Consider the following 24,005-nt stretch of genomic DNA (forward strand, 5'->3'; position numbering starts at 1 on the left):
ACGGGCCAGAGCCGGAGGACTAGTCAGCTTCATTTTATTACATCACATGGAAAAATAATTTCGCATGCTCTTTTCAGGTAAATGGTGTACGTTCGTTAAAGTGTGGATTCGAGCCGAGGAACTACAAAAATTTTAGGTAATTTTTAGGTTTCCCTAATTTAAGGAATGTGCGCCCCCTTAGAAAGTCTCGGCAGGAAGGAGGGCGGGCTGAGTATTTAGAATACAATACAGCCCGAGCGAACGTTGAGGTTAAGTGCTTTCAAAGGGAAGTGAGAAGATTCCAAGTAAATGTTGAAATTCACATGCGAAGAGAGGAAGCTCGGGGCGGCTGGCGATCCGGGGGGAAAGCCCTGGGCCGAGCTCTGCGCGGCTCCGGCGAGTTCAGGTATGGCCACGCCCCCCTTCAGCAGCTGGTGGGAGTGAATCAGACGAATGGGAAATCTGCTGCAGGGAGGGGAAAGGAGCCTCCGGTCTGGTTAACACAGACTGAAAGTGCTGCAGTGACACTCAGCCCTCCAGTGCTGCGGAGAGGCAGAGCAGCGCGCGGCACCTGTCCGCGGGCCGAGAGAGCCGGGACGCGGGCGCCGGGGCGGCGGTACAAAAGGAGGGATCGCCGAGGTGCGCGTCAGTCCTCAGCCCGCCAGGGGACGCGGAGGAAATGTGGACTGTGTAGAGATGAGCGACACTTATCTCCGATGTTGGATATTTGCTTGGAAAAACGTGTGGGTACGACCTTGGTAAGGAACTTGATCTTGTTTTTCATCCTGAAATTGATCAGAAATTGTTGTTGTTGTTGTTGTTGTTGTTGTTGTTGTTGCTGTTGGCGTAGTCGCAGTAGAAACCAGAACTGCTTCTGCTTTGGGGCGCTTGGAACTGTCAAACATTTATAAGACTTTTTCCTTATGAATCATTAACCCCTTCAGTTCTAGGCATAATTGTCAATTCATTGAAACTTCGGTAGTGGCTCCTGCCCACCCCCGTCAAAATAACTCCTCCGGGTTGGCTATATTTTTAAACTTAGCTAGATTTTAACATTTATTTACCATCATGACTGTCCATGTGGGAACTAAATGAACACAAGCAAGTTTGCTTAAGTCGTAACAGGGGAAAGACAACTTTGCATCTGACTTCTTTTTAAAAGAGCATCATGTTTAGGGAAGAAATAGAAGAATGTAAAAGAGAGCCACCTTGAAGGACTTCCGCCGAGTGCTGTGTTTACATTCTAAGGAGGACACGTTCTTACATGGAAATGATACCCGCGTTCCTACTTTTTTTTTTTTTTTTTTATCAAGCCTTGTCTATATGGGAAAACATTCCAGAAGTTGTTTACCTTTTTTCCTCTCTCTCTCTCTGGAAAGCACTTTTCCTGAGTGCAAGGGGGGGGGGGGGGATTTGCGGGAATATCCTTATCAGTTTACAAATGGAAGCAGTGCCTGTCCTCGGAGCCTTCTATATTTGTTATAACTTTAGTTACAGTAAACTGAAGCACATCAGTGACTTCTGGGAATTCGTACACTTTCAGATTTAAATGGAAAGTGCTATTTGTAGCTGAGGGCTCCTGAAGGAATTCTCTCCAGGGAATGCTATTGAAGAGTTTTTATGCTTTGTTGTTTTGCTTTTTCAAAATTTGGCGTGAGATGCCCACCAGTCAGAGGAAACTGCCAGGAGTTTTCCCCTTTCGCCCATTTCTCCTCCTCTTTTTCCTGTGCTCCAAATCATTTCTGAAAAGCTGCAGCTCAGGGATGCTGGCAGGATGGAACCCTTCCAGTCTCCCGTGTGAGAGGATGAAAGGGAGCGCTGCAGCAGAGGAGGGGGGGCGGCGAGTTGTTTTGAAAGTTGTTTTGCGTTGGGAGCTGGTGGGAAAGTTCAGTCTTCCCCATTTGGAAAAGGCCGGCTGGGTTCCGCTCCTGCCCCACACGCGCTTTCCATTTTTAGCTTCATTCAGAGGCAGACAGAGCTCCTTCCTCTTCCTCTCCTTGTTTGTGACACTTTTCTGAGGCAGCTTTTCCACAGCGCGGAGGGTCTGGCGGCCATGACCCCAGGCGTTCTGGGACATAGGACCCAGCGCCCACAGCATTTTTCTGCTGTGAGAGGTAAAGCAGGGATTGTTTGGAGGTGTTTCTTTTCTTTTTTCCACCCCCCCCACCATGAGGTTGCCACAGTCCGTCTTTCTTTTTTTAAAAAACTAAGTAAGAGTGGCATTTTAAAACCTCGCTTCTTCAAGGCTGTCTTCTTTATACGGCTTTTTGGCTCTTACTCAACTGTACCAAGCACTCTTGCATCTGCTTTTAAAGTCTTCAGACTACTGTATTAGTCATAGCCTCTCACAGGGAGCCACAGGACAATGGGGATTAAAGGCCTTTCCCTTCTCTTCCAGGCTGCCCCGAAGTGTAGCTCCAGTGCTGTGAGGTTTCGAGGGGTGACCGCCGGGACCATGAAAATGGACATGGAGGACGCAGACATGACTCTGTGGACAGAGGCTGACTTTGAAGAGAAGTGTACATACATTGTGAACGACCACCCCTGGGACTGTGGGGCCGACGGAGGGACCTCAGTTCAGGCAGAGGCGTCTCTACCAAGGAATCTGCTTTTCAAATATGCCACGAACAGCAAAGAGGTAAGCCTCTGGTTTGTTGCTGGAGAAGATTGGCACCTGACGCCAAATCTCCCTACTTGCCCTTGCGGCCTGGTATATCCGTGAGAGTCTGTAAGTATCAATACTTAATCGATCCCTTAATTCCCTTCTTTCATTGCTTTCTCTTTCCCCAAGTCTGTCCTCCTCATTTCCTGCAGCTCTCGGCTGCTCCCTACTAATTAGTAAACAGTTCATTCTTTTGGTGAGTTGACACATCTTGGGAAAGCTGCATTGCAGGAGGAGGTGGGCGAAATTGACAGTGACCTTGGAGAAAGCCACTGTCCACCCCCGGACTGACTCCCTGACCCCTGGTCCTCCAGTTGTACGGTAGCTTCTGAGGGAGAAAACTTTTTCTTAGAGGGAAAAAAAAAAGTTTTTCATGTTTCTTTTGTCTCCTTTTGGTCATGAGATGGCTTTATTCTTTTTAATGAGCCAGCTTTATTAGCTGGGTTTCTAAAATTATTCTCAAAACCTTGACGTGTTTATGAACTGAAGTGATGGTGTAGACCAAGAAGAGGTTCGTGTAAAAGTGTCCTCTGTCCGGATGACTTCAGAGCTAACCACTGTGTTTATCTGCGGCAACTCCTTTGCTCTGGCTGGGCTGGCAGGCCGATTCCTTACTGGCCTCTGAAGTGGGTACACCCTTTGTTGTTTCAAAGGGGCTGGAAACCCAAACTTGGAATGAGCAAAGGATTTGTGTTTACCCTTTTATATAACGATTATAGTGAGGCGTGATGTTTAGCTGTGAAATAACTTGCAGAACCACCTCTGGTTTTGAGAATTCAGCTACTGCGGTTAGTTGTTCTTACTAGTCCATAAGCTGAGCTGACTTGAGGGAATCAGCCCCCCAACAGACTTCCCACCACCACTACTCCCATAGGTTACTGTCACTTCCGTCACTGTCTTCAGAAAGAAGTGATTCCTTGCTGTAGGAATCCATAATTTGATACTGGGACAATTCATTAGAGCCATGTCAGATCACTTTCCTCCTTCCCCAAGGAACAGTATTTGAAGAAGTCGGGGAGCCTGTTTGGGAAATACTTTGTCTCTTTCCTGTTTGTGTCTGAGTTCAGTGTTTTCGGTGAGGGGGAGACACAGCTGTCTAAAATTAAATAGAGCAACTCTGCTTTGAGTTTCATTAAAGCTTAACCTTTTTTTTTTTTTTTTTCCCCTGCTGGAAGAATGGAGGCAGATTTTTTTTTTAAAGCAAAATTTAAATTGTAGTTGTACATGAATGTTACCAAAAATTTAACCCCCAGAGGTCAGCCTTAATTATACCTCTTTCTGAAAGTAACCCTCTTCTCATTGAAAGTCTCATAAGATGTGGCCCGTGGAATCAATGTAGGATTTGTTTGGCTATTTAAGGTTTGACTGTGGTTTTAAAAGGTGTAGTGTGTTTTTTCCCATATCACATTTGACCAAATATTGGTCCGTTCTCAGGGTTCATTTTTGTGTTGTGTTGCCCTGTCCTGCCCATTGTTTGAGATAAAGACCTCTATTCTGTGGTTCATCTTTGGCTTTTAATTCTATAATGTTCTTATCATCAGTTCAGCTCTTAGCTTGTTTTTCAATTTCCATCATTCTGCTTAAAATCATAGCTCAATAAAGGAATGCCCTCAGATTGTTAGTCCAAGGTTCAGAACGATAGTCACTTACCTAAGATGTATTGTGAGAAGCGTGAGCCAGGACTAGGAGCAAAGTTCTCTTGACTTCCCCAGCCACTGCTTCTTGATTATGCTACACTGGCCCCTCTTGGTGTCACTGTGGTTTTATTTATCGTCTTTACATCTTTCAGCCAATCCTTTATTAAGCTTCTTTGGTGTTCTTTTTTTTTTTGGTCTGAACATATAACTTCCTATTTCAGTATGTTCATGCAGTATCTGTATCCCTAAAGAGGGTCTTTTCAAAACTAACCTAATGAGAGATCAGGGCCTTCTATTCTATTTTCCCACATCCGTTCCTAATCATAAAAGCAACCAGGAAGCCAACTTAAATGTAATACTGTCTTACACTCACTCTGGAATTTGTACCTGTTTTTCTGTTTCTTTCTTCCTTTTTGCCCTTTTGGGAGAGGACAGTTTCCTTAAGGTGGTGAAAGAAGCCTGGGGAATTGAGCCATTGAGGGTGTGATACCTGCAGACAGTTCTAGAACAGAAACCTTCAGGATTGATGAAATGTTTACATTATCATTATTCAGTTAGTTCTTTCAGTCCCACCAGCCATGGAAAGAGGAAAAAAAAAAAAAAAGCCTTCTACGTGGGGTTTTTATCTCACTGATTTATCTTGCCCTTCTTTACATGTTTTCATTTAAATAGCAGAAGATGTTACATTATGTACTGTTGTGCTGACATACTGGGGGATTTTTTTTTAACAAGACCATTTTTCATTATGAATTTGTGCCATGTGTCAGCACCTTTTTTTTTCTTTGGGTTTAAAAACAAAACATACAAGCCATATTTCTGATCTTGACCCTCATTTTTAGATTTGGTTTAGAATCATTCTGCACCTTTAATGAGGCTGTTCTTACTTCCTATTTCCAGAACTGAAGCCAAATATAGACCTACTATTCAAAACTTTTAGAACTTTTTTTAACTGATGGGTTATTCTTTTAGGGGGATTTTCCCCTTGTCCTCCTGAAATAATCTTTTGTGAATACTTGAATACAGCAAGATCAATTTAAGCATTTATATTTTAGAAGCGGTAGCCTGTGTTGAGTTTGCTTGTATTCAAGAGGCACAGTGGCTCTGAGTCTGACCTCCCAGAGTCATGCGGTGATAAACATCAGGCCAATGATGGGGACTCGCTGAATGTCTGTTTTGATTGAAGTCCATTATTAACTCAAGCCATCTGTAAAAAGTATCTCTCCATAACATGCAATTCCCTCTTCTTCATAGTGCCTTTTATTTGTGAGACAATGTACCATGTTTCCTTTAATACAAAGATAATTATGGAGGAAACCTTCCAAAAACATCTCCCATCCATTCCACCCCCTTTTTAAAAAAATGAAGTGAATTGCAAGCTGAAGTCCTAGTCCACTACAGAGTTCTAGTTATCTCAATGCGAATATCCTTGTCTTCAAAATAGAATTTTAATCGAAGAAATCATTTTTATAGGGGCAAATCTGGGGAAGGGGAGAGATATCTAGTAATTTAAATCATCTTAATGTAATTTGGGGTGATGATGCTCATATCACATTTAAACTTGAATAAGGTTTCTGCTTAAAGCACGCTGCTATGAGTGTGTATCTGTATATTCCTTAAAGGAGGAATTGCTTAAAAAAACAAAAAAAAAACCAAGTTTATATTCTCCTTGATATCAGACTTTGATTTAGCAACCCCCATCCTAAGTTGTGAAATCTTCATTTTGTATGATGAAAAACAAGCCCTTTTTTTTTTTTTTTTCGTCTGGAAGCCTCAGACATCAGGGTGTGTCCTGTAACCGAGGCCACTGACAGAGACAGATCTGCCCCAAATGGTGGAAGGATTGGACCCCAACATAATGCATGGTATGGAAGAGCTTGGCCGGAGGCAAGAGAGGGGCAAGGACGTGTAGAGGCCAGGGTCTTGTCCCTGATAGGTTAATGGGAGGCACACAGCAGCCTGCCCCTAGTAGTAATTCTTTAGGACCCTGGTCAGTTCCTGTGAAGTTTCCTTCTTGAGATAGGTGAACACATTCTTAATTAGTCTTTTTAGCACTGTGAAATCCAAGGCACACACCAGGTTCCTCTGTATCATGTGCTTGCTCCAAGGATAGAATGTTGTTGGCTCAGGTTCACAGCTGGATCTTTCTAGGGCCAGAGGGAGAATATGACTAGGTCTTCCACTTCCCATTAAAAATGACCTTGGTTTCTGTTGCCCCTCCACAGTTACCTAGCCGAGTACTGTAATCTTAAAATTGCAGCTTGTATGTCCTCTTTGAATAATGTCTCAGACACAGATTTCAGATGAAGGTATTTATCCCATATGAAAATGCTGGACTGGGAATGGATATAGATGGCATATAAGCCATACAATTCTTTCCAACCTTTGAAATTCTATGATTTTGTGTCTCTGTTTATCCACTTTTGTGTTTATATGTTTCCTATAGCTCTTGTATAATAGGAACTTAAAATAATAGGGTTCTGTCTCACTTGTAAAGATAATCCAATATTGAAGGCTCTTTGGCTCTTTTTTAAATCAGAAAACTTTCATAGACCTCTCTTCTTCCACAGACCTTCCTCTTTTTAATTGTTCTCCTGTCTCCTCTCCTGCTTAATTGCATTTGTAAAGTTATAAATGGCAAATACTGTCTTATAGCGTCCTCGTGACTTTCTTATACTTGTACTCAAGTAGGTGCTGGGTGGCTATGTCTTCTGAAAATTCTTTTGTGGGAACATGATTCTGTCGAGTTTTTTGGCCATAAGAAAACTGTGTGTGTTTTCTTAGTATAAGATTGATAGATGAGAAGCAAGAGACCTCATTGGTTAAAAAAAAGAGCAATTCAGAAGAAAAAAACCTGACCTCAATATAATGCTACTTGTTGGTAATCAAGCTCTGACTCCCAAGACACTGTCTTCAAGAGACTATAATTTAAAACAAAGTTGATGAACCAGTTGAGTACCTTTCTTTAAATTACTGCTTTAAAGTGGATATGTTGAAAATATCAACTACTAATTATTGGCTCACCAACAAATGACATTATTTGTTTTTCCTGTTTGTCATTTTAATATTATGGAATAATCACTCAAATGTGAATGCCAAATGATTTGCGTGTCATAGAAGTCAATTCCATGAATTTTTCAAATTAATTAGGTGCAATAATGTAAATAACGAGGCTCTGAATAAGTAAGTCTACTTCAGCTTTAGTACAAATTTTTATCTCAAGACTGTTCTGAGGCACTCCTGTCCCCAGTCATTTTACTGCCAACAAATACCAATAACGATGAACTGTATTGAAAGGGCACATAGATGTAAATGAAGGCAGAGGAGGAGGATGAAATGAACATCTGCTTTTTTCAGCTCTCTGCCAGAAATTCATAAAGTACCAAAAATAACACTTTAGCGCACAACCTTGTTTCAACTTGTGTTAGGTGTAGGAAATTTTCTTTCTTTCTTTCTTTTTCCTGTCTTTTCAATCTGGGTACGCTCCATTGAGGCTTGTATATTGAATACCAAATTGTTAAAAAAAAAAAAAAAATCATTGACTGATGAGAAATGTACACGAGAAAGATTGGACTTTACAACCATGTAGATGTGCTTATTCCATATCCATTTAAATAGATTTAAATTCTTGATGGAGATTTATTGAGGTATCCACGTACATCACAACCAAAATCTGAGAATCCCCTGTGAACATTCACTGATACATATATTGGGACCTACCATTGCGGGTACACAATTACACAGGAGCCACCGGGCTTCATAAAACCTGGAAATAAATATTCTCTTTTACCTCCCCTCTTGGTCCATGTCAGTAAGGTATTCAGTAAGTAAAAAGTATTCAGTTTTGGACAAGAAAAAAATAAAAATGGGAAAGTGACTGAATAAAAACCAAAACAAAACTGTAACTGCAAAACGTTGCAGAGGACCACTTACAGAATTCTTTCGAATAGTGATGAATTGCTTCCTGATTCGTGGTTGGTGATTTTTTTCACTCCCTTAAAGAAATTTACGATCAAGGAGGAATTGGCATAGTTAACATGTTTCTTTAGCAAGGCTCTGGTGTGATACATCCAGTCTGAGAAGGTCATTTCCTCAGATCTTAGAACCCACAGCTCTCCTCGGTATAAATTCCATTTCAAAGGATGACTTATGACCACTGTTGAGTAGAAGATGCTAGAGGAGAACAAAGTTACTTGAAGATCTTTCTTCTATTAAGGAGAACTTACAAGCTATGAAAAAAAAGAAAAACCTCATCTGGAATGAAAAAACATATAATGTGTTTTGCTTCTGGTTCCTTAGGTCTTTGTGGAACAACCAAAGGGCATTATTTTGGTTTCTGAGGTTAAAACTATTTTATTCCCCTCAAGCATGCTATGTTTATAGTTTGAGGGAGAAGGAGAAATAAGAAACTAGGAGCAGGCTGAAGTAGTTTACTCTTGACAGTCTAATTCTGCAATATCTGATTCTAAAATCAAGTAAAACAATGGTTTTCTTCTCTGTTTTTGTAGCATGAAAAGTAATAATAAAAATAAAGGACCTTCAGTCACCAGAGAATAATCCTTCAGATGATTTTCACGCTTGGTTGGGTATTTGCTTACGATCCGGGAGTTTGAAGGATGGCCTCCCCCAAGATGAAGCTTGTTATTAAAATTATGTAGGCACCATTAATATCTGCTCTCCATATCATAATTTTGTCATTGTTGATTGTACTACCACTTGACAATTCAATGAAAAAGTTAGTTAATATTTTACAGTTGAAGTAATTATCTCATATTTTACCCCCTATAGGTTATTGGAGTAGTGAGTAAAGAATACATACCAAAGGGAACACGTTTTGGACCTCTAATAGGCGAAATCTACACCAATGATACTGTTCCTAAGAACGCCAACAGGAAATATTTTTGGCGGGTAAGTAGAGAAAATTGTTTCAGACTCTTTAAGAATTAAGGGAAAAAAATGGAGCTAGAATTGCTGGGTCACTTCCTTTTTCAACCTATACTAGGGCTCACCACAACATTGGGGCCCCTGTGGACGCAGGGCATTGTAAGCAAATGCGATTGAAACTGGTTAAATATGTGGCTCTAGAAAAGCAGCCTGTCGGTGATTAGGGATGGAGATATGGACTGTATGTGAATCTTAATTTTTGCAATTCATTAGAGCTTTGTGATGAAAGGAAACAGTTTGCTGCTTGCTTCAAGGGTAGGTTCATTTGCATTTCTCTGCAAGGAAGTAGTAATGAGTCACCAAGCCTTAGATTTCACCCCTTCTTGATTTCTTGCTGAGTTAACTTTAATTGAATGGAAGAGTAATCGTAAATGAATTAGCTTGAAAATACATGCAGTTAAGGAAGGATGCGTGGAAGATGCCACTAGGGGAATGGAGATGACTGGGACTAGTCATGCATCTACACGTAAAACTGTTGGATGTGACTGTATGCACATTGCTCCCATAGCATAAGGGAAATGCTTCCAATCATGGGAGAGCATAAAGGTCTGGCCCATACAATTTCCTTTGGAATATCAAGATTAGAAAGGACCTCAAAGGTGAACTAATTAGATGGATTTTTGAGTAAAAGGCTCTGAATTAGAAGGGAACAGAAAAAAATTGGACTGCTTTCCATCTTCCTGTAGATTTCTAGGATATTCAGTTTTCTCAATTAGAAAATGAGAATATGCTTATTAAATTTAAAAGTAATTTTTTTATACATACTTGCATAAAATGATCCTGACTACTGGGGAACCATGGTTTGAATTCTTTTATGAAACAGCTGCATGATAACAACAAAAACTGGATTATACTTATTTTGGCCAGTATTTACCGAGGATGCCTATATCTTTTGGACAAGTGTCTTTATAAAAGGCTTCCATTTGGGGATCAGTCAGAAGCTGTTCCATAGAAACAGGATTTTTTTTTTAATTCAGGAAATTTTGTGTTTTTAGAAATTTATTTTGCTATTTTCCAAACGTGAGAAAATGCTAAGAATTGTGTGCTCACAATTTTTATTTAATATTTACACATGCTTGGGGCACCTGGGTGGCTCAGTCATTTGAGGGACTGACTTTTGGTTTCAGCTTAGGTCATGATCTCACAGTTCGAGAGATTGAACCCCACATCGGGCTCTGCACTGACAGTGCAGAGCCTGCTTGGGATTCTCGCTCTCCTTCTCTTTCTGCCCCTCCCCCACTCATTTACAAGCGTGAGCTCTCATTGTGTCTGTCTGTCTGTCTCTCAAATAAACTTTAAAAAAAATCTTTAAAAAAATAATTACACATGCTTCAAATATATTTACTTCATGACTTCTAATGGGCAAAATGTCAGTGAGTGCATTTTTGCCTTTCTTGCCAATAAAATTTTCTCAGAAATGAGCCACAGAAGTGTGTAATTCTTGGAGTCAAAGGTCTGAATTAACACATGCCAGCATAAGACTTAATGATGTGTGGTCATTTTTTTTAAAAGGCAAGAAATACCTAAGAACCTCCTGTCTCTGTCCCAATTCTCTGGTTCATTAAAGGCTCACTATAAGTAACTGAAATGCTTTCCTTGGGAGGATTTATTTGAATCAGTCTTTCACATACAAAGGATATTGTAGGAGAAAACTCCCCACATGTTGTTAAAAGCATCCTGATTTGGCTGGCAGGAATATGAACATCTGTTGTAAGGAAAAAAAAAAAACTTCCATCCAGATTACACAGGCAAAGAAGAGTAGGGATGTTCAAGTTGAGAAACCAGTGAGTGACATTTCTTGTAACTGTACTATGAGTCAGCACATTTTTAATCTTCCTGATAATATATGGCAATGTAGTGAGGTAAGAGAGAGCAGTGTTCATTTGACGTATGCATTATTTTATTTTCGAGTGTGTGTGTGTATGACTTCATGGCATTGACATTTCTGTCTTTTAAATGAGGATAACAGTAAATTGTAGTCCATGGATGGCTGACTGGAATCTCATACCCGTAGCTTTAGAAAGCAGTCTCCGCCCAGCGAAGAGTGCAGAGCGATGGAACCCCATGTTCCTGGAAGTTTGCACATCAGAGTAAACAAACTTGAAAACCCCTCTTGATAGCAGAATTCACCCAGCCTTGTTCCATTTTCTCTTAACAAAACACACCGCAAAAGCTCTCACAAGCTGCTTTGATGAAGCCACATGTATTTCCCCCTTCACAATTTACAGGAAGTTACTCTTAAAAGAAAGTGATTCTGGTGTTTACTGCCCGTGTTAAAGGGACAGAGTTCCTTTTTGTTTCTGATAACGTTTGAGTGAAATACAGAAACGATTTATAGACTATCATAGTCAGTAGGTGACTAGGAACAAAGCAATAACCTGCTGTCCGGTTAGAGCAAAATTTCTGCTATGAACAGTGCCCTACTACGCGAGGACTACAAGTTGCAGATAACCAGGTATTGATTATAGATGTATAAGGAAATTTCTTAAGACTGAAGAAAAAATGGTCCATCTTGAGAAGAGGGAGAGAAAAGCTTTCTGTGGAAGGGGAAGGAGTTTGTTTATAAAGTAGTTTCAGCAAGACTGTAGGTTTTAATTTTTCCTCTTCTTACCTCTGCCTTTTCACTGAGGAGCCTGAGTGCGTGTGTTAACCAGAAAGTAGTGGTACTGTGGGGCAAACTTTGAATTCTTCGTTATGCGTTGCCTTTAAAGAACAACATAGCTTATTCCTGTTCTTTTTTGAAAAACGCGTGCCTGTGGCCCTGTGGGTGGTGTTTTAGCCAACCACCCTTCAGATAAGAGGGTTCCCTCTCCTCTCCTTTGGCTTGAAAGACAAGCGCAAGGCCAAACATGTTTATCAAGAGGAAAAGTGACTTCTCAGTAGACTGTCAAATTCTGGCTTCTGTCCCGGTGCTCACTTTGTTATGGCAGGTGAAGTTCACCTTTGCCCCACCCAGTGTTTCCACAAAAAGGCAAGGTTCCAAGTATTCTTATGAACAAGTGTTACTTCTGGACTTGGAGGCTTGGGGGTGGAGGATGTTTGCATAGTTTAAGCCTTGGGCGGGGGTGTAGGAAACGGCAAGTACAGAGGCCATAGAAAAAGCTGAGAGACTCAGTTTGACGTATTCAGTTGACTTGGTCTTCTACCCAGTGACTCAAAGCATTAAAAGTCAGCATAATCGGAACTAAAGTTAGTAGCATCGCCCATTTGCCATTCACGGCTGTAGCAAAAGTAATACTCTCTGGTGGTTTGGTCCGCCTGAGGCGGCTCCTTAAATGAAATGTTGTGTTTCATTCTTCTGTTGTTTTTCCCCAAACATGAAAAGACGATAAAACTGAAATGGAAAAGGTAACTGACAAAGTGTGCCTTACCTGTTTCTGCCCTTACTTTTATGCTGATTCAAGACTACTCTGGCTAAACCGATTTCGTTCTTTTTTCTAACTGGGCCACAGGGAACGAGAAAGCACACTCCTCCGTACTTGCTGTGTTTGTTCTTCAGGGTGCCGGGGAAGCTTTCCATTGCTTTGGGGCTGACTTTCTTTCACACGTCTGTCTTTTCATTTGGACAGATCTATTCCAGAGGGGAGCTTCACCACTTCATCGATGGCTTCAATGAGGAGAAAAGCAACTGGATGCGCTATGTGAATCCGGCGCACTCTGCCCGGGAGCAAAATCTGGCTGCGTGTCAGAACGGGATGAACATCTACTTCTACACCATTAAGCCCATCCCTGCCAACCAGGAGCTTCTTGTGTGGTATTGTCGGGACTTTGCAGAAAGGCTTCACTACCCCTATCCCGGAGAGCTGACAATGATGAATCTCAGTAAGTGGATTATAGAACAAAAAAATAAAGTAAAATAAAAAATGCCAGTAATGTCAGTTCAGCCCCTATGAGCTAATAACATGTTGTTTAATTATATGGCTTCATTTGTTGAGCCAAGTAGGTGGCTTAAACAAGGGACTAGGAAAAGGGAAAACAATTTTTTTTGAGTCCCTATTCTCCATTATGAAACTCGACCATGTAAACTATTAAAAAGCTATTTTGAGTGTTTAATTCAGAAAATTGGAGGAAGAAATATATATCCAATTCTAATCCTTCCAAAAGGGGGCAGGTAGTAGTATAAAAGGGATTGGTCCTGACATGCCTAGTCTTTAAGGGATAGCCCTTGTTTGTGGTGATTTGTTGGTGCTTAAAATGTGTGTTGAAATATTATAGAGATGCACATTTGGTTATCAACTCACGGTCTGATGTAGAACATCCAGGATTGTCTCTGGAAAAACTCACAGCTACAATTTTAAAAATATTCTTCTAAATGGATAACTCTAAATATTTTATATCATACCTTCCTTCCTTATGCAGAAACCTAATCCTAATTATCTAATCTCCTGATCCATATTACAGTAGCCACCTATCACTTTATTTTTAATTTTTTAAACGTTTTAAATTTATTTTAAAGTTTACTTATTTATTTTGAAAGAGAGAGAAAAGGCACAAATGGGGGAGGGGCAGGGAGAGAACCCCAAGCAGGCTCCACACTGTCAGTACAGAGCCTGACTCGGGACTCAAACCCACAAATTATGAGATCATGACCTGAGCCGGACATTCAGCTGACTACGCCACCCAGGCACCCCCATCACTTTATTTTAACAAATTCTCAGTTCCTTAGGTTTATAAGCTTTTACTTTTTTATTTGACTATAGTTAATGTCCTGACCTCTCTGGAAAGGGCTACCTCATTTTAGTCATTCTCAAGTGATCTCTAGGAAAATTTAAGAATTGCCATAAAACTCCAATCTGTTGTAATTATGGTTGTATGTTCTCAGTCAGACTGCTAAGTTTTAAGGAAGTTTTTAACATTAAATCCTTCTGGCTTAAAGTTTTGGCATCTAAATTCTGAAATTTTTGTAACTATTTGTTTTGATACTATTTCAAACTTACAGAAGAGTTACAAGAATAGTACAAAGCATTCCCCAGATATACCAACTATTGATAATGAGGTCTCAGTTGCTTCACCTGAAGGCTGAATTACTTTAGTTCACGTTTTCACCTTTGAAACATTTGGAATGAATGTTAATTTTAACATAAATTAGAATTTTGAATTTTGACTTTAATTTTGGGACCTGTTAAACCAATTACCTATCCTACTCAGGTGTAAGCCAATTCTATAGCTATTTGGTGCTCATCCCACACTGTCTAGTTTACTTGATCTCCCTAGGATCTCAATACTGTGTTTGTCGCTTTCTGAAAAGGTGGGGCTGTAAAAACTTACCAACCTCCCTCATAGGATCACCTTTTAGGTTTGCATTCGTGATCCCAAACTGCCCCCCCCCCATACACACACACACACACACACAATCATTGCACCCTTGAGCTTCAGGAAAAGGTCTTGGACTCATTGGAAACAAGACGGCTTCCAACCTGAGCATGAGGGAGGGAATCAGGTCCTGATGAAAGGTGTCCGTTCTTTTCCCTCATGTCTCTTCAGAGCTCCCAAGAGTCTGTCACATGTGCTGAGCACCCCAGGAGCCATTCAGCTGTTTGGGCCACTCCCCACGGCCTGGTGGTAAAAGACAACTTCTATTCTAGCAGCTCCTCTCACTAGAGAAGATGTGAGGAAGGTGTGCTGCTTACTCTTGACTTTCTCAGCATGGCAAGTCACTTCTTGACGGTCTCCTTACACTCCTTGATCTTAATCATTCATGGATTCAGAGAAAGACCTTGGTGGGTTTTTTTTTTCTTCTTCTTCTTCTTTTTCTTAAACAGTAACTCTGTTTGAAGTGACCCACCCCAGTGACTTTGCCCCAACCATGAAGAAGCTTTCTCACATACATCCTTCACCCTGTGTGGTTGCAAAGGCCCTGCATTTTTATTCCCTGATGAAAGGCTTTTCACAGTATCTAAAATTCAAGTGCTTAACTCTTTGTGTACAGAGCAACCTGTGTGTATACCGCGAAATGACACTTTGGTTCCCACAAATGTCCCTTTTCGTCTGTGCAGAAATTTTTCTAAATGGAGGTTTAACATTTTCAGATACCCTTTCCTTGTCCAGGATTCCTAGTCAAGAATGAGAGTGAACAATAACCAGTCACATTAAGCCAAGACTCCTGCTGCAGATTGTGAAACCAGTTGTCCTAGGTGTGGTAGCTGATGATTGAGCCTCTGATCAGGAAAATTTCCACTATTTCATCAGGCCTAATAGGTAGATTGTGTCTTCAAGTGAGTTGTGTTGGGTTTCCATGCTTCAAGCACAATAAGAGGTCTGTGCCAAAATCTCCGTGAGGACTTTAAATGGCAGTGATGGTTCCAATGGGAGAATTTTGAGAAGAGATTCTAATTAAACGGAGGTAAAAAAAAATAATAAGTAGCCAGAAATCACAAATTGGCGTTTTTTAAAACTAAAAGAGTAGAAACTATTAAATTTAACTCTTAACCCCTCCCAAGTTTTTTGGTATTTTTTTCCTATGTATCTAACCAACCCATCTAGAAAACAGTTGACCAAATTATAGACTTCTAAATGTTAATCTGCTTTCTCAGTTTCAGTTGAAAACAGACTTTGTTTTGCCTACTGCAGAACTTCTAGGTTCTTTCTTGTAGTCTTGGGGGTTCTTATTATAGATCGAAAATGTGAGTCGGCATAATTAAGCCATTCAGAGCCTTCAGAAGCAGTTCACTCTTGAAATGACTCCGTCCGCCTACAGCCATTTAAGATTTAAGAACAAAAACAGATCTTGATTTTCTTCTTCATGTTAACTCAAGCTGCTGCTGAGTGGGAGAGTCAGAAATGACACCAGCTCCACTGATTACTCAGCTGCTGAAGGATGATTTTTTAAAATGTACCTTCACAGAGATAGACTCCATGACTTCCACCTTAGAACATCTCAGGGGACTAACGTTTCCCTCTGGATATTGTTTTGGAAGAAGATACAAATTGATTTCTATAAAGGCAGACATCTACTGTGATCTTACTCTAGGCCAGGCCCTGTGCTAATAAGTATTTTGCATAGAAAATGATAAATTCTGATTTTCCTATCATTCGGCCTAATCATTAGCTCTGTTTTCAGTTTATTTTTTTATTTTTTTTTAATTTTTTTTTTTATGTTTATTTATTTTTGAGACAGAGAGAGACAGAGCATGAACGGGGGAGGGGCAGAGAGAGAGGGAGACACAGAATCGGAAACAGGCTCCAGGCTCTGAGCTGTCAGCACAGAGCCCGACGCGGGGCTCGAACTCACAGACTGTGAGATCATGACCCAAGCTGAAGTCGGACGCTCAACCGACTGAGCCACCCAGGAGCCCCTCTGTTTTCAGTTTAATAACTGAATTATCGGGGTGCCTAGTGAGAACACCTGACTAAATATACGAGGACGGTGCTACTGATGGACTCCCGCTTCTTGTTTATGGTTTTAATCTGTTGAATTTTAGAACCAAGAGAGTATTGAAGCCACCGGAAACATTATGAGACTCAGGTGTAATCTGCCACATAAAAATGGCAGAAACAGGACGGTGAGGTTTCTGTATGTTCATTTTAGCAGGGTGACATCTTTTTTTATTTTTTTATTTATTTTTTTTTTTTTTTTAATTTTTTTTTTTTTCAACGTTTATTTATTTTTGGGACAGAGAGAGACAGAGCATGAACGGGGGAGGGGCAGAGAGAGAGGGAGACACAGAATCGGAAACAGGCTCCAGGCTCTGAGCCATCAGCCCAGAGCCTGATGCGGGGCTCGAACTCACGGAGTGCGAGATCGTGACCTGGCTGAAGTCGGACGCTTAACCGACTGCGCCACCCAGGCGCCCCGACATCTTTTTTTAAATGTGGTCCTACGTGGGTGCCTTCAAATTGTTCTTTTTCACCTCCATAAAATTCCTTCCTGTGGCTGTGAGATGCCTCGCCTATCAGTTTTCCAACTTCGTTGTCTCTCTTCCTTTACCATTTCAGCTTTAAAAAACAAAAGTGACAATTTGAACTTCCTGCCTGCTGGGCCTCACTGAAAGACTGATATTGGCCCGATAAGGGGTTATTTATTTTGGTTTAGTGGCTTCAGAAATCCCTCTCCCTCAACAAGCTCTCCATCACTGCCCCCATCAGCATCTTCCCTGATAGTGTCCTGGCTGTGTTTATTCTGGGGCTGCTGGCTCACCCTGGAGTAACTGATAACAGCTAGCAGGAGATAACATTCTCCGAGGGCCTCTCACACTGGAATCGAATCCCTCAAGTCTGTCAGCCCAGAGAATGGATTTGAAGAGTTCAGAGTCTGGACTTCCACAGAGTTCATTTCTAGACCTATCAGATATCAGGCCTGGAGTGCTTTCTCAGTGAAATCAAACGGAAACTTTTTTTTTTTTTTAAGGCGACGGACGAATGATACTTTTACAGAGGCTTCCGCATGGTCCCCCAAACCTGTCCTCTTACGATGCGGAGGCCAAGAGCTCTCCTGCCTCCCAGAGCATCCGCACACATGGGAGGGTTCATGCCTTCAACCTACTCCTACTCATGGGGCAGCTGTTCGGTTGGAATGATCGCCCCTCTGATAACCAGAGCTCCAGCGAAGGAGCGTTTAAAGTTTTACTTTTGATTTCCAGGGAAGGCTGAACGGGTTGTTTTTGGTGTTCCCTGCTCTCACTGGTGTTTTCCCAAAGGCATCTTTTGTTCAGTGTATTCGGAGGGGCAGGGCTGGCGATGGCCTGAAGAGTCTGCAACTGTCTTCATTGCTGCTGTTCCTAAGTAGTGTATTTACCGAGTAATAATATAGAATAAATGCTTTCATCTTAGCTGCCTGTTTTCTTTGGTGCTCTAAGTAATTGAACTGGCTCGGGAAGTGCCTGTTGTGGTTTGGCAGAGAAGAGTAGGTCACGCCTTGTGATTCCAGGGGACAAGCACTGCTGGGAGCCTGGTTAGACCAGACAGAACCTTGGTGCAGTTCCTGTGCGGTCAGCAAATCGGAGGGGAAAGGGTGGCATCCACATTGCTAATCTATTTGGCACAGGCAGTTTGAACAGGGTTTTATCAAATTCGTATTAAACAAGAATCGAGGTGAAAACTGATGACTGCTTGTTACTTGAAATGAGTCTTAATCTTTCACATCTAGTTCGCAGGGTGTGCTGATTTCCTTTCCATATACTGTGAACATCAGAATGACTTTTATTAGCCTCTGACACCCCCACCCCAGGATTTTTCCACCCCCATTTTAATGGAAGCTCTCCTATTCTAGCTTGAACAGCACTTTGCCATCATACGGTTTTTACTAGTAGAAACAGAAAAATCCAGACGGTGCTCTTCATTTGAGATGCTGCCACTGTCCCCACTCTGCTGAGAAGGAAACCGAGTGGTGTGTGTAAGCAAGTGGCCCCGGGCCCTCTAGAATGAAAGGGCGTTGAGAAGCCAGGTGTCTCTCGCTTGTGGCCAGCTGGCACTCAGGTTTTCTCCAGGAGAGCGCAGCTTTGGAAATTCACTTCAGTTCTCTCTAACCCTCTGAGTAACCGCCTGTTCTTTATTTCAGCACAAACACAGAGCCATCCAAAGCAGCCGAGCACCGAGAAAAATGAACTGTGCCCCAAGAATGTCCCAAAGAGAGAGTACAGTGTGAAGGAGATCCTGAAACTGGACTCGAACCCCTCCAAAGGAAAGGACTGCTACCGCTCCAACATTTCCCCCCTCGCCCCAGAAAAGGACGCGGACGACTTCCGAAAAAACGGGAGCCCCGAAATGCCCTTCTACCCTCGGGTCGTTTACCCGCTCCGGGCCCCTCTGCCGGAGAACTTTTTGAAAGCCTATGGGATGGAGAGGCCGACCTACATCACTCACTCCCCCATCCCGTCCTCCACGACCCCGAGCCCCTCGGCGAGAAGCAGCCCCGACCAAAGCCTCAAAAGCTGCAGCCCGCACAGCAGCCCGGGGAACACGGTGTCGCCCCTGGCGCCCTGCCCTCCGGAACACCGGGACTCGTACGCCTACTTGAACGCCCCCTACGGCCCGGAAGGCTTGGGCTCCTACCCGGGGTACGCGCCGGCCCCGCACCTGCCCCCGGCCTTCATCCCCTCCTACAACGCCCACTACTCCAAGTACCTTCTGCCCCCCTACGGCGTGAATTGCAACGGCCTGGGCGCCATGGGCAACATGGGCGGCGTGGGCAACCTGGGCCTCTTCCCCCGGCTCTACCCCGTCTACAGCAGCCTCCTGGGTGGCGGCAGCCTGCCGCACCCCCTGCTCAGCCCGGCCTCCCTGCCCAGCTCGCTGCCCTCGGACGGAGCCCGCAGGCCGCTGCAGCCCGACCACGCGCGCGAGGTGCTCGTCCCGGCGCCGCACAGTGCCTTCTCCCTCCCCGGGGCGGCCGCCAGCATGAAGGACAGGGCGAGCAGCCCCACCAGCGGGTCGCCCACGGCGGGCACGGCCGCCTCGGCGGAGCACGTGGTGCAGCCCAAAGCTACCTCAGCGGCGCTGGCGGCCCCCGGCAGTGACGAAGCCATGAATCTCATTAAAAACAAGAGAAATATGACGGGCTACAAGACGCTGCCCTACCCCCTTAAAAAGCAGAACGGCAAGATTAAATATGAATGCAACGTTTGCGCCAAGACGTTCGGCCAGCTCTCCAACCTGAAGGTAGGCCTCGCGGCGTCGGGCTGCCGGCTAGTGCGCCTGCGCGGTCCCGGTGCGCCCGCCTGCGCCCCCGCGCCCCTGTGCTTTGCTCGCTTTGCGTTTTCAACAGTTGGAGACCCGGGCCCGGGAATAGCCCATGGGGCGGAGTTGGGGGGGGTGGGGGGGGTAGTTTACTTTGCTTTTGCCATCGCTGGCTGTGTGGCTTTGACCTGGTTACATCTCCTCGGCTGACTTTCCTCAGAATAATGAGACCGTGGGGTTTGGGCTGGAAGATCAGTTTATAGAGTCCTGCTGGCCCGTGACTTTTGTTCCTTTCGTTCAAACAAAACAGAGCGTTCCGAAAACCTCGGGGCTCTGCTTGTTGGGCTTTATCCTGATGGTTTTCTTAAGATGTTTGCATCATAAATGCCCGAGTCCTTGAGCAGACATGTGAGGTCTTCTGGCCAATGCAGAGCACGGCTAACCCACGTGGCTTCTTTCCAGGTCCACCTCAGAGTGCACAGCGGAGAACGGCCTTTCAAATGCCAGACTTGCAACAAGGGCTTTACTCAGCTGGCCCACCTGCAGAAACACTACCTGGTACACACGGGAGAGAAGCCACACGAATGCCAGGTGGGCAGTGTCTCTTGGTAGAAGCATTAAGCTCTGTAGGAGGTGTCTGAGGCGTGCCCACCCTTTGTCATATAGCCCGCAGTTTAAAGCAACACGAGAATACCGCCTTGCCACCGGCCCATAGCCTTGCATCTGCTGATGAGCCGAGATGGTGACACAGCCAGCTTCCAGTGGGTGGAAAATGGCAGGGGAGTCAACACCTCCTGGTGTGCAGTGTGCCCACATCTCCCTGTTTGCTTAATGCCACACTGTAGGTGCCACAGGGAGGCTTCTCGCCTCACAGGTTGCTGGGCGTTGGTATGTGAGCTTGCCCTTCCCATTGGCAGCTCTTAATCTTCTGGTCTTCCCGTCTCTGCCCTCTTCCCCACACTGTAGGTTTGCCACAAGCGATTTAGCAGCACCAGCAATCTCAAGACCCACCTGCGACTCCACTCTGGAGAGAAGCCGTACCAGTGCAAGGTGTGCCCTGCCAAGTTCACCCAGTTTGTGCACCTGAAACTCCACAAGCGCCTACACACCCGGGAGCGGCCCCACAAGTGTGCCCACTGCCACAAGAGCTACATCCATCTCTGCAGCCTCAAGGTCCACCTGAAGGGGAACTGTCCTGTGGCCCCGGCCACGGGGATTCCTTTGGAGGACCTGACCCGGATCAACGAAGAAATCGAGAAGTTTGACATCAGTGACAACGCCGACCGGCTCGAGGACGTGGAGGACAACATCGATGTGACCTCTGTGGTGGAGAAAGAAATTCTGGCCATGGTCAGGAAAGAGAAAGAAGAGACTGGCCTGAAAGTGTCTTTGCAAAGAAACATGGGGAATGGACTCCTCTCAGGGTGTAGCCTTTATGAGTCATCAGACCCGTCCCTCATGAAGTTGGCTCACAGCAACCCACTACCTCTGGGGCCTGTAAAGGTCAAACAGGAAACAGTAGAACCAATGGATCCTTAAGATTTTCAGAAAACAACAAGTGTTTTGTTTTGTTTCGTAACTTATGACTTGGCAAGTCAGGGTGCCTGTAGCAGATGCTTGTACATAATTCCAGTGCTGCAAAGCTCTCCTGACGGCAGATGGTTTCCCCTCACCTCTCTGGAATAAAAGAAGGAACTCCAAAGTTACGGAAATCTCAGGGCATAAATGAGGCAAAGACAATATATATATACATATTATATATACTTATTTACACCCCATCTATATATTTGAACCTGTGTATTTTGACTATTTGTGTGGATATGTTTGCATAGCCTTCCCATTGCTAAGACTATTGCGTAGCCATAATTATTTTTTCAATGATAATCCTTCATAATTTATTATACAGTTTATCGTTCAAAAAGCAATAATTAAAAAAGTTTACAATGACTGGAAAAATTCCTTGTAATTTGAGTTATAAATGTTAGAGTTTTGTCTTGTGGCCATTCTTTGTAGATAATTTCTGCACATCCGTCTAAGTACTTAAGATTTGGTAAAGAAATACATTACTTCAGTTGACCTCCCTCTGTGATAACATTTTGAAAACGAGGTTTGGTATTGCCAAAGTTAGTTGATGTGTTAATTCATAAGATCTGTCATTTGAACAGCATTGTATACCTTGGGGGGAATGTGTGCAGAATTACCCAACAATAACTTAGAAGAAACGAGAAAGGGAATCTTGTGTGCTTCCATAGGTAGTTCAGATTTTTTTTTTCTTCCCTAGCCAGGGATTTACCAGAAAGGAGACAAAGCTTTGCCGACCCGTCTCCCTCTCCAAAATGCAATTACCCCACCCCAAAGTCATGTGACCATTCAGAGTGGTCACATGACTTCTGCATCCCAGTGTATTATCTGAAAATGTGAAGAAGACAAAATGCCATGTTTCAAACCACTGCAAAATGTTCCCAAAGCACAGGTGGTTTCGTATGTTTGAGGTTTGGGGGCTTGAGTCTGGGTGTTGTTACTGGGTTTTTTGTTGTTATGTCAAAATTGCACAAACATGGTGCTCTACCAGGAAGGATTTGAGGTAGATAGGCCCAGGCCACACTTAAAAAACAAAAACCGAAAAACGGGTATTCTTGTTGTCTTAGGGTAAAAGCAGGCAATGCATGTTCCTAGTCCCAACACATCAATTGTATTTTTTTTTCTGTAAAACTCAGATTTTCCTCAGTATTTGTCTTTTTACATTTTATGGTTAATTTAAGATGAAAGGGCATTGCAAAGTTGTTCACAACAATTACCTCATTGAGTGTGTCCAGTAGTGCAGGAAATGATGTCTTATCTAATGATTTGCTACTCTAGAGGAGAAACGAAGTGTGCTCCAGAAAGATAGAATGTGTGCCATTCTGTCTTTTACTCTGCTAAGCCCAAAGATTACATGTCAGCATTCAAGGTGTAGCAAAGAATGATGTATATTTATAAATCTATTTATACCACTATACCATGTGTATATATAATATATTTATAACCACTTAAATTGTGAGCCAAACCATGTCAAAGAACCTACGCTTCCTAAGGGCAAAAAAGAAAAAAAAAAAAAAAACACACAAAACAATCCTTTCTAAGATTTTGCTTCACACATGACCTCACAATCACATTGGTGAGCTTGGGCACCCCCTCGCCACTGGAAGAGACCTGAAAACCTTGGTGCAAAGGCGGGGGACTGCATAACAACCAAGGAGAGAGAGTCCTCATTTTTCACCAATAAGGACAATCTAAGATGGCTTTATTTTTGTTTGGCCACGTTATGAGTCTGGTCACACCCAAGTCACAGAAATAGTCCCATTACTCCCTTTACCACTGTTAACTGTTCTCTCTTCATTTCCTTCCTTCCTAAATAACTGATGCATCACTAATCAACCTGGTTTATATATTCAGCCTTTTATTGATGGCAACTAATGACAACCTGCAGAAAAGAACAACACATTTAGGATAATCCAGGGAAACCTAAGAGCCTTACTGATCTGTTCCTGTAAGTAGCAAAACTGACAATTTCTTTATGGATCAGGGTTTGACAAACACAGTCCTTAACTGTAGGTAAACCAAAGCATCACACTCTGACATTGACACCAAATACTTCCTATTCTGCTCCTTTGTTCTTTTCCCTTTTGTGCTTTCTTATTTGTGGGAATTTTTACCAAGACCTCTGTGGCTTGCGACTTCTTGATTCTCTTCACCATTTGACTTCCCCTCGTAGGCCTCTTACATGTGAATGTTGAGCCCACAATCAACAGTGGTTTTATTTTTTTTCCTCTAATCAAAGTTAAAACTGACCAAAGTTATTGGCTTTTTACTTTGCTAGAACAACCAACTATCTTATGTTTACGTACTGGTTTACATTGTTATTTATGTGCAAATTGTCAAAATGTAAATTAAATATAAATGTTCATGCTTTACCGATACTTGTGTAGTGTCTTCAGTGAAGGGCCAGTGAAGCGACATCTTGACCGAACTGTAAGGGAACACATTTGAACATGACACAGTTTGCCTCTCTCCTGCCCTGTCCACCCTCCCTGCCAGCAAATGATTCCTTCATCTCCCACCTCCATGTGAGACCACACTTGTGAGTGATTGCAGTGTTGATCTGTCTTCTCTCATAAGTGTAAGATTTTTCA

At 43.0% G+C, this 24,005-nt stretch overlaps 1 protein-coding gene across 2 annotated transcripts; it reads left to right on the plus strand.

The window, feature by feature from the left end:
* The first annotated feature begins 269 nt into the window (after positions 1 to 269).
* Positions 270 to 23,786, plus strand: PRDM1 (PR/SET domain 1). Of its 2 annotated transcripts, none has more exons than XM_045499174.1 (7): positions 270 to 737; positions 2,378 to 2,617; positions 9,064 to 9,183; positions 12,789 to 13,041; positions 18,716 to 19,815; positions 20,296 to 20,424; positions 20,800 to 23,786. In XM_045499174.1, the coding sequence occupies exons 1-7, from the start codon at positions 303 to 305 to the stop codon at positions 21,370 to 21,372; spliced, it is 2,850 nt and encodes a 949-aa protein (XP_045355130.1). In that variant the 5' UTR covers positions 270 to 302; the 3' UTR covers positions 21,373 to 23,786. The 2 variants fall into 2 exon arrangements, with proteins under 2 accessions (XP_045355130.1, XP_045355131.1); XM_045499175.1 differs by lacking the exon at positions 270 to 737 and adding an exon at positions 1,824 to 2,093.
* Positions 23,787 to 24,005: the final 219 nt, after the last annotated feature.

Source organism: Leopardus geoffroyi, chromosome B2 (genome assembly GCF_018350155.1).
Source record: "Leopardus geoffroyi isolate Oge1 chromosome B2, O.geoffroyi_Oge1_pat1.0, whole genome shotgun sequence".
Classification (NCBI taxonomy): Eukaryota; Metazoa; Chordata; class Mammalia; order Carnivora; family Felidae; genus Leopardus; species Leopardus geoffroyi.

Excerpts from the sequence above, each read along its gene's own strand:
- PRDM1 (XM_045499174.1), top strand. The coding sequence starts at position 303 with ATGCGAAGAGAGGAAGCTCGGGGCGGCTGGCGATCCGGGGGGAAAGCC. Across the intron at positions 9,184-12,788 it reads ACAGGAAATATTTTTGGCGG|ATCTATTCCAGAGGGGAGCT; the intron begins GTAAGTAGAGAA and ends TCATTTGGACAG. Across the intron at positions 20,425-20,799 it reads AGAAGCCACACGAATGCCAG|GTTTGCCACAAGCGATTTAG; the intron begins GTGGGCAGTGTC and ends CCCACACTGTAG.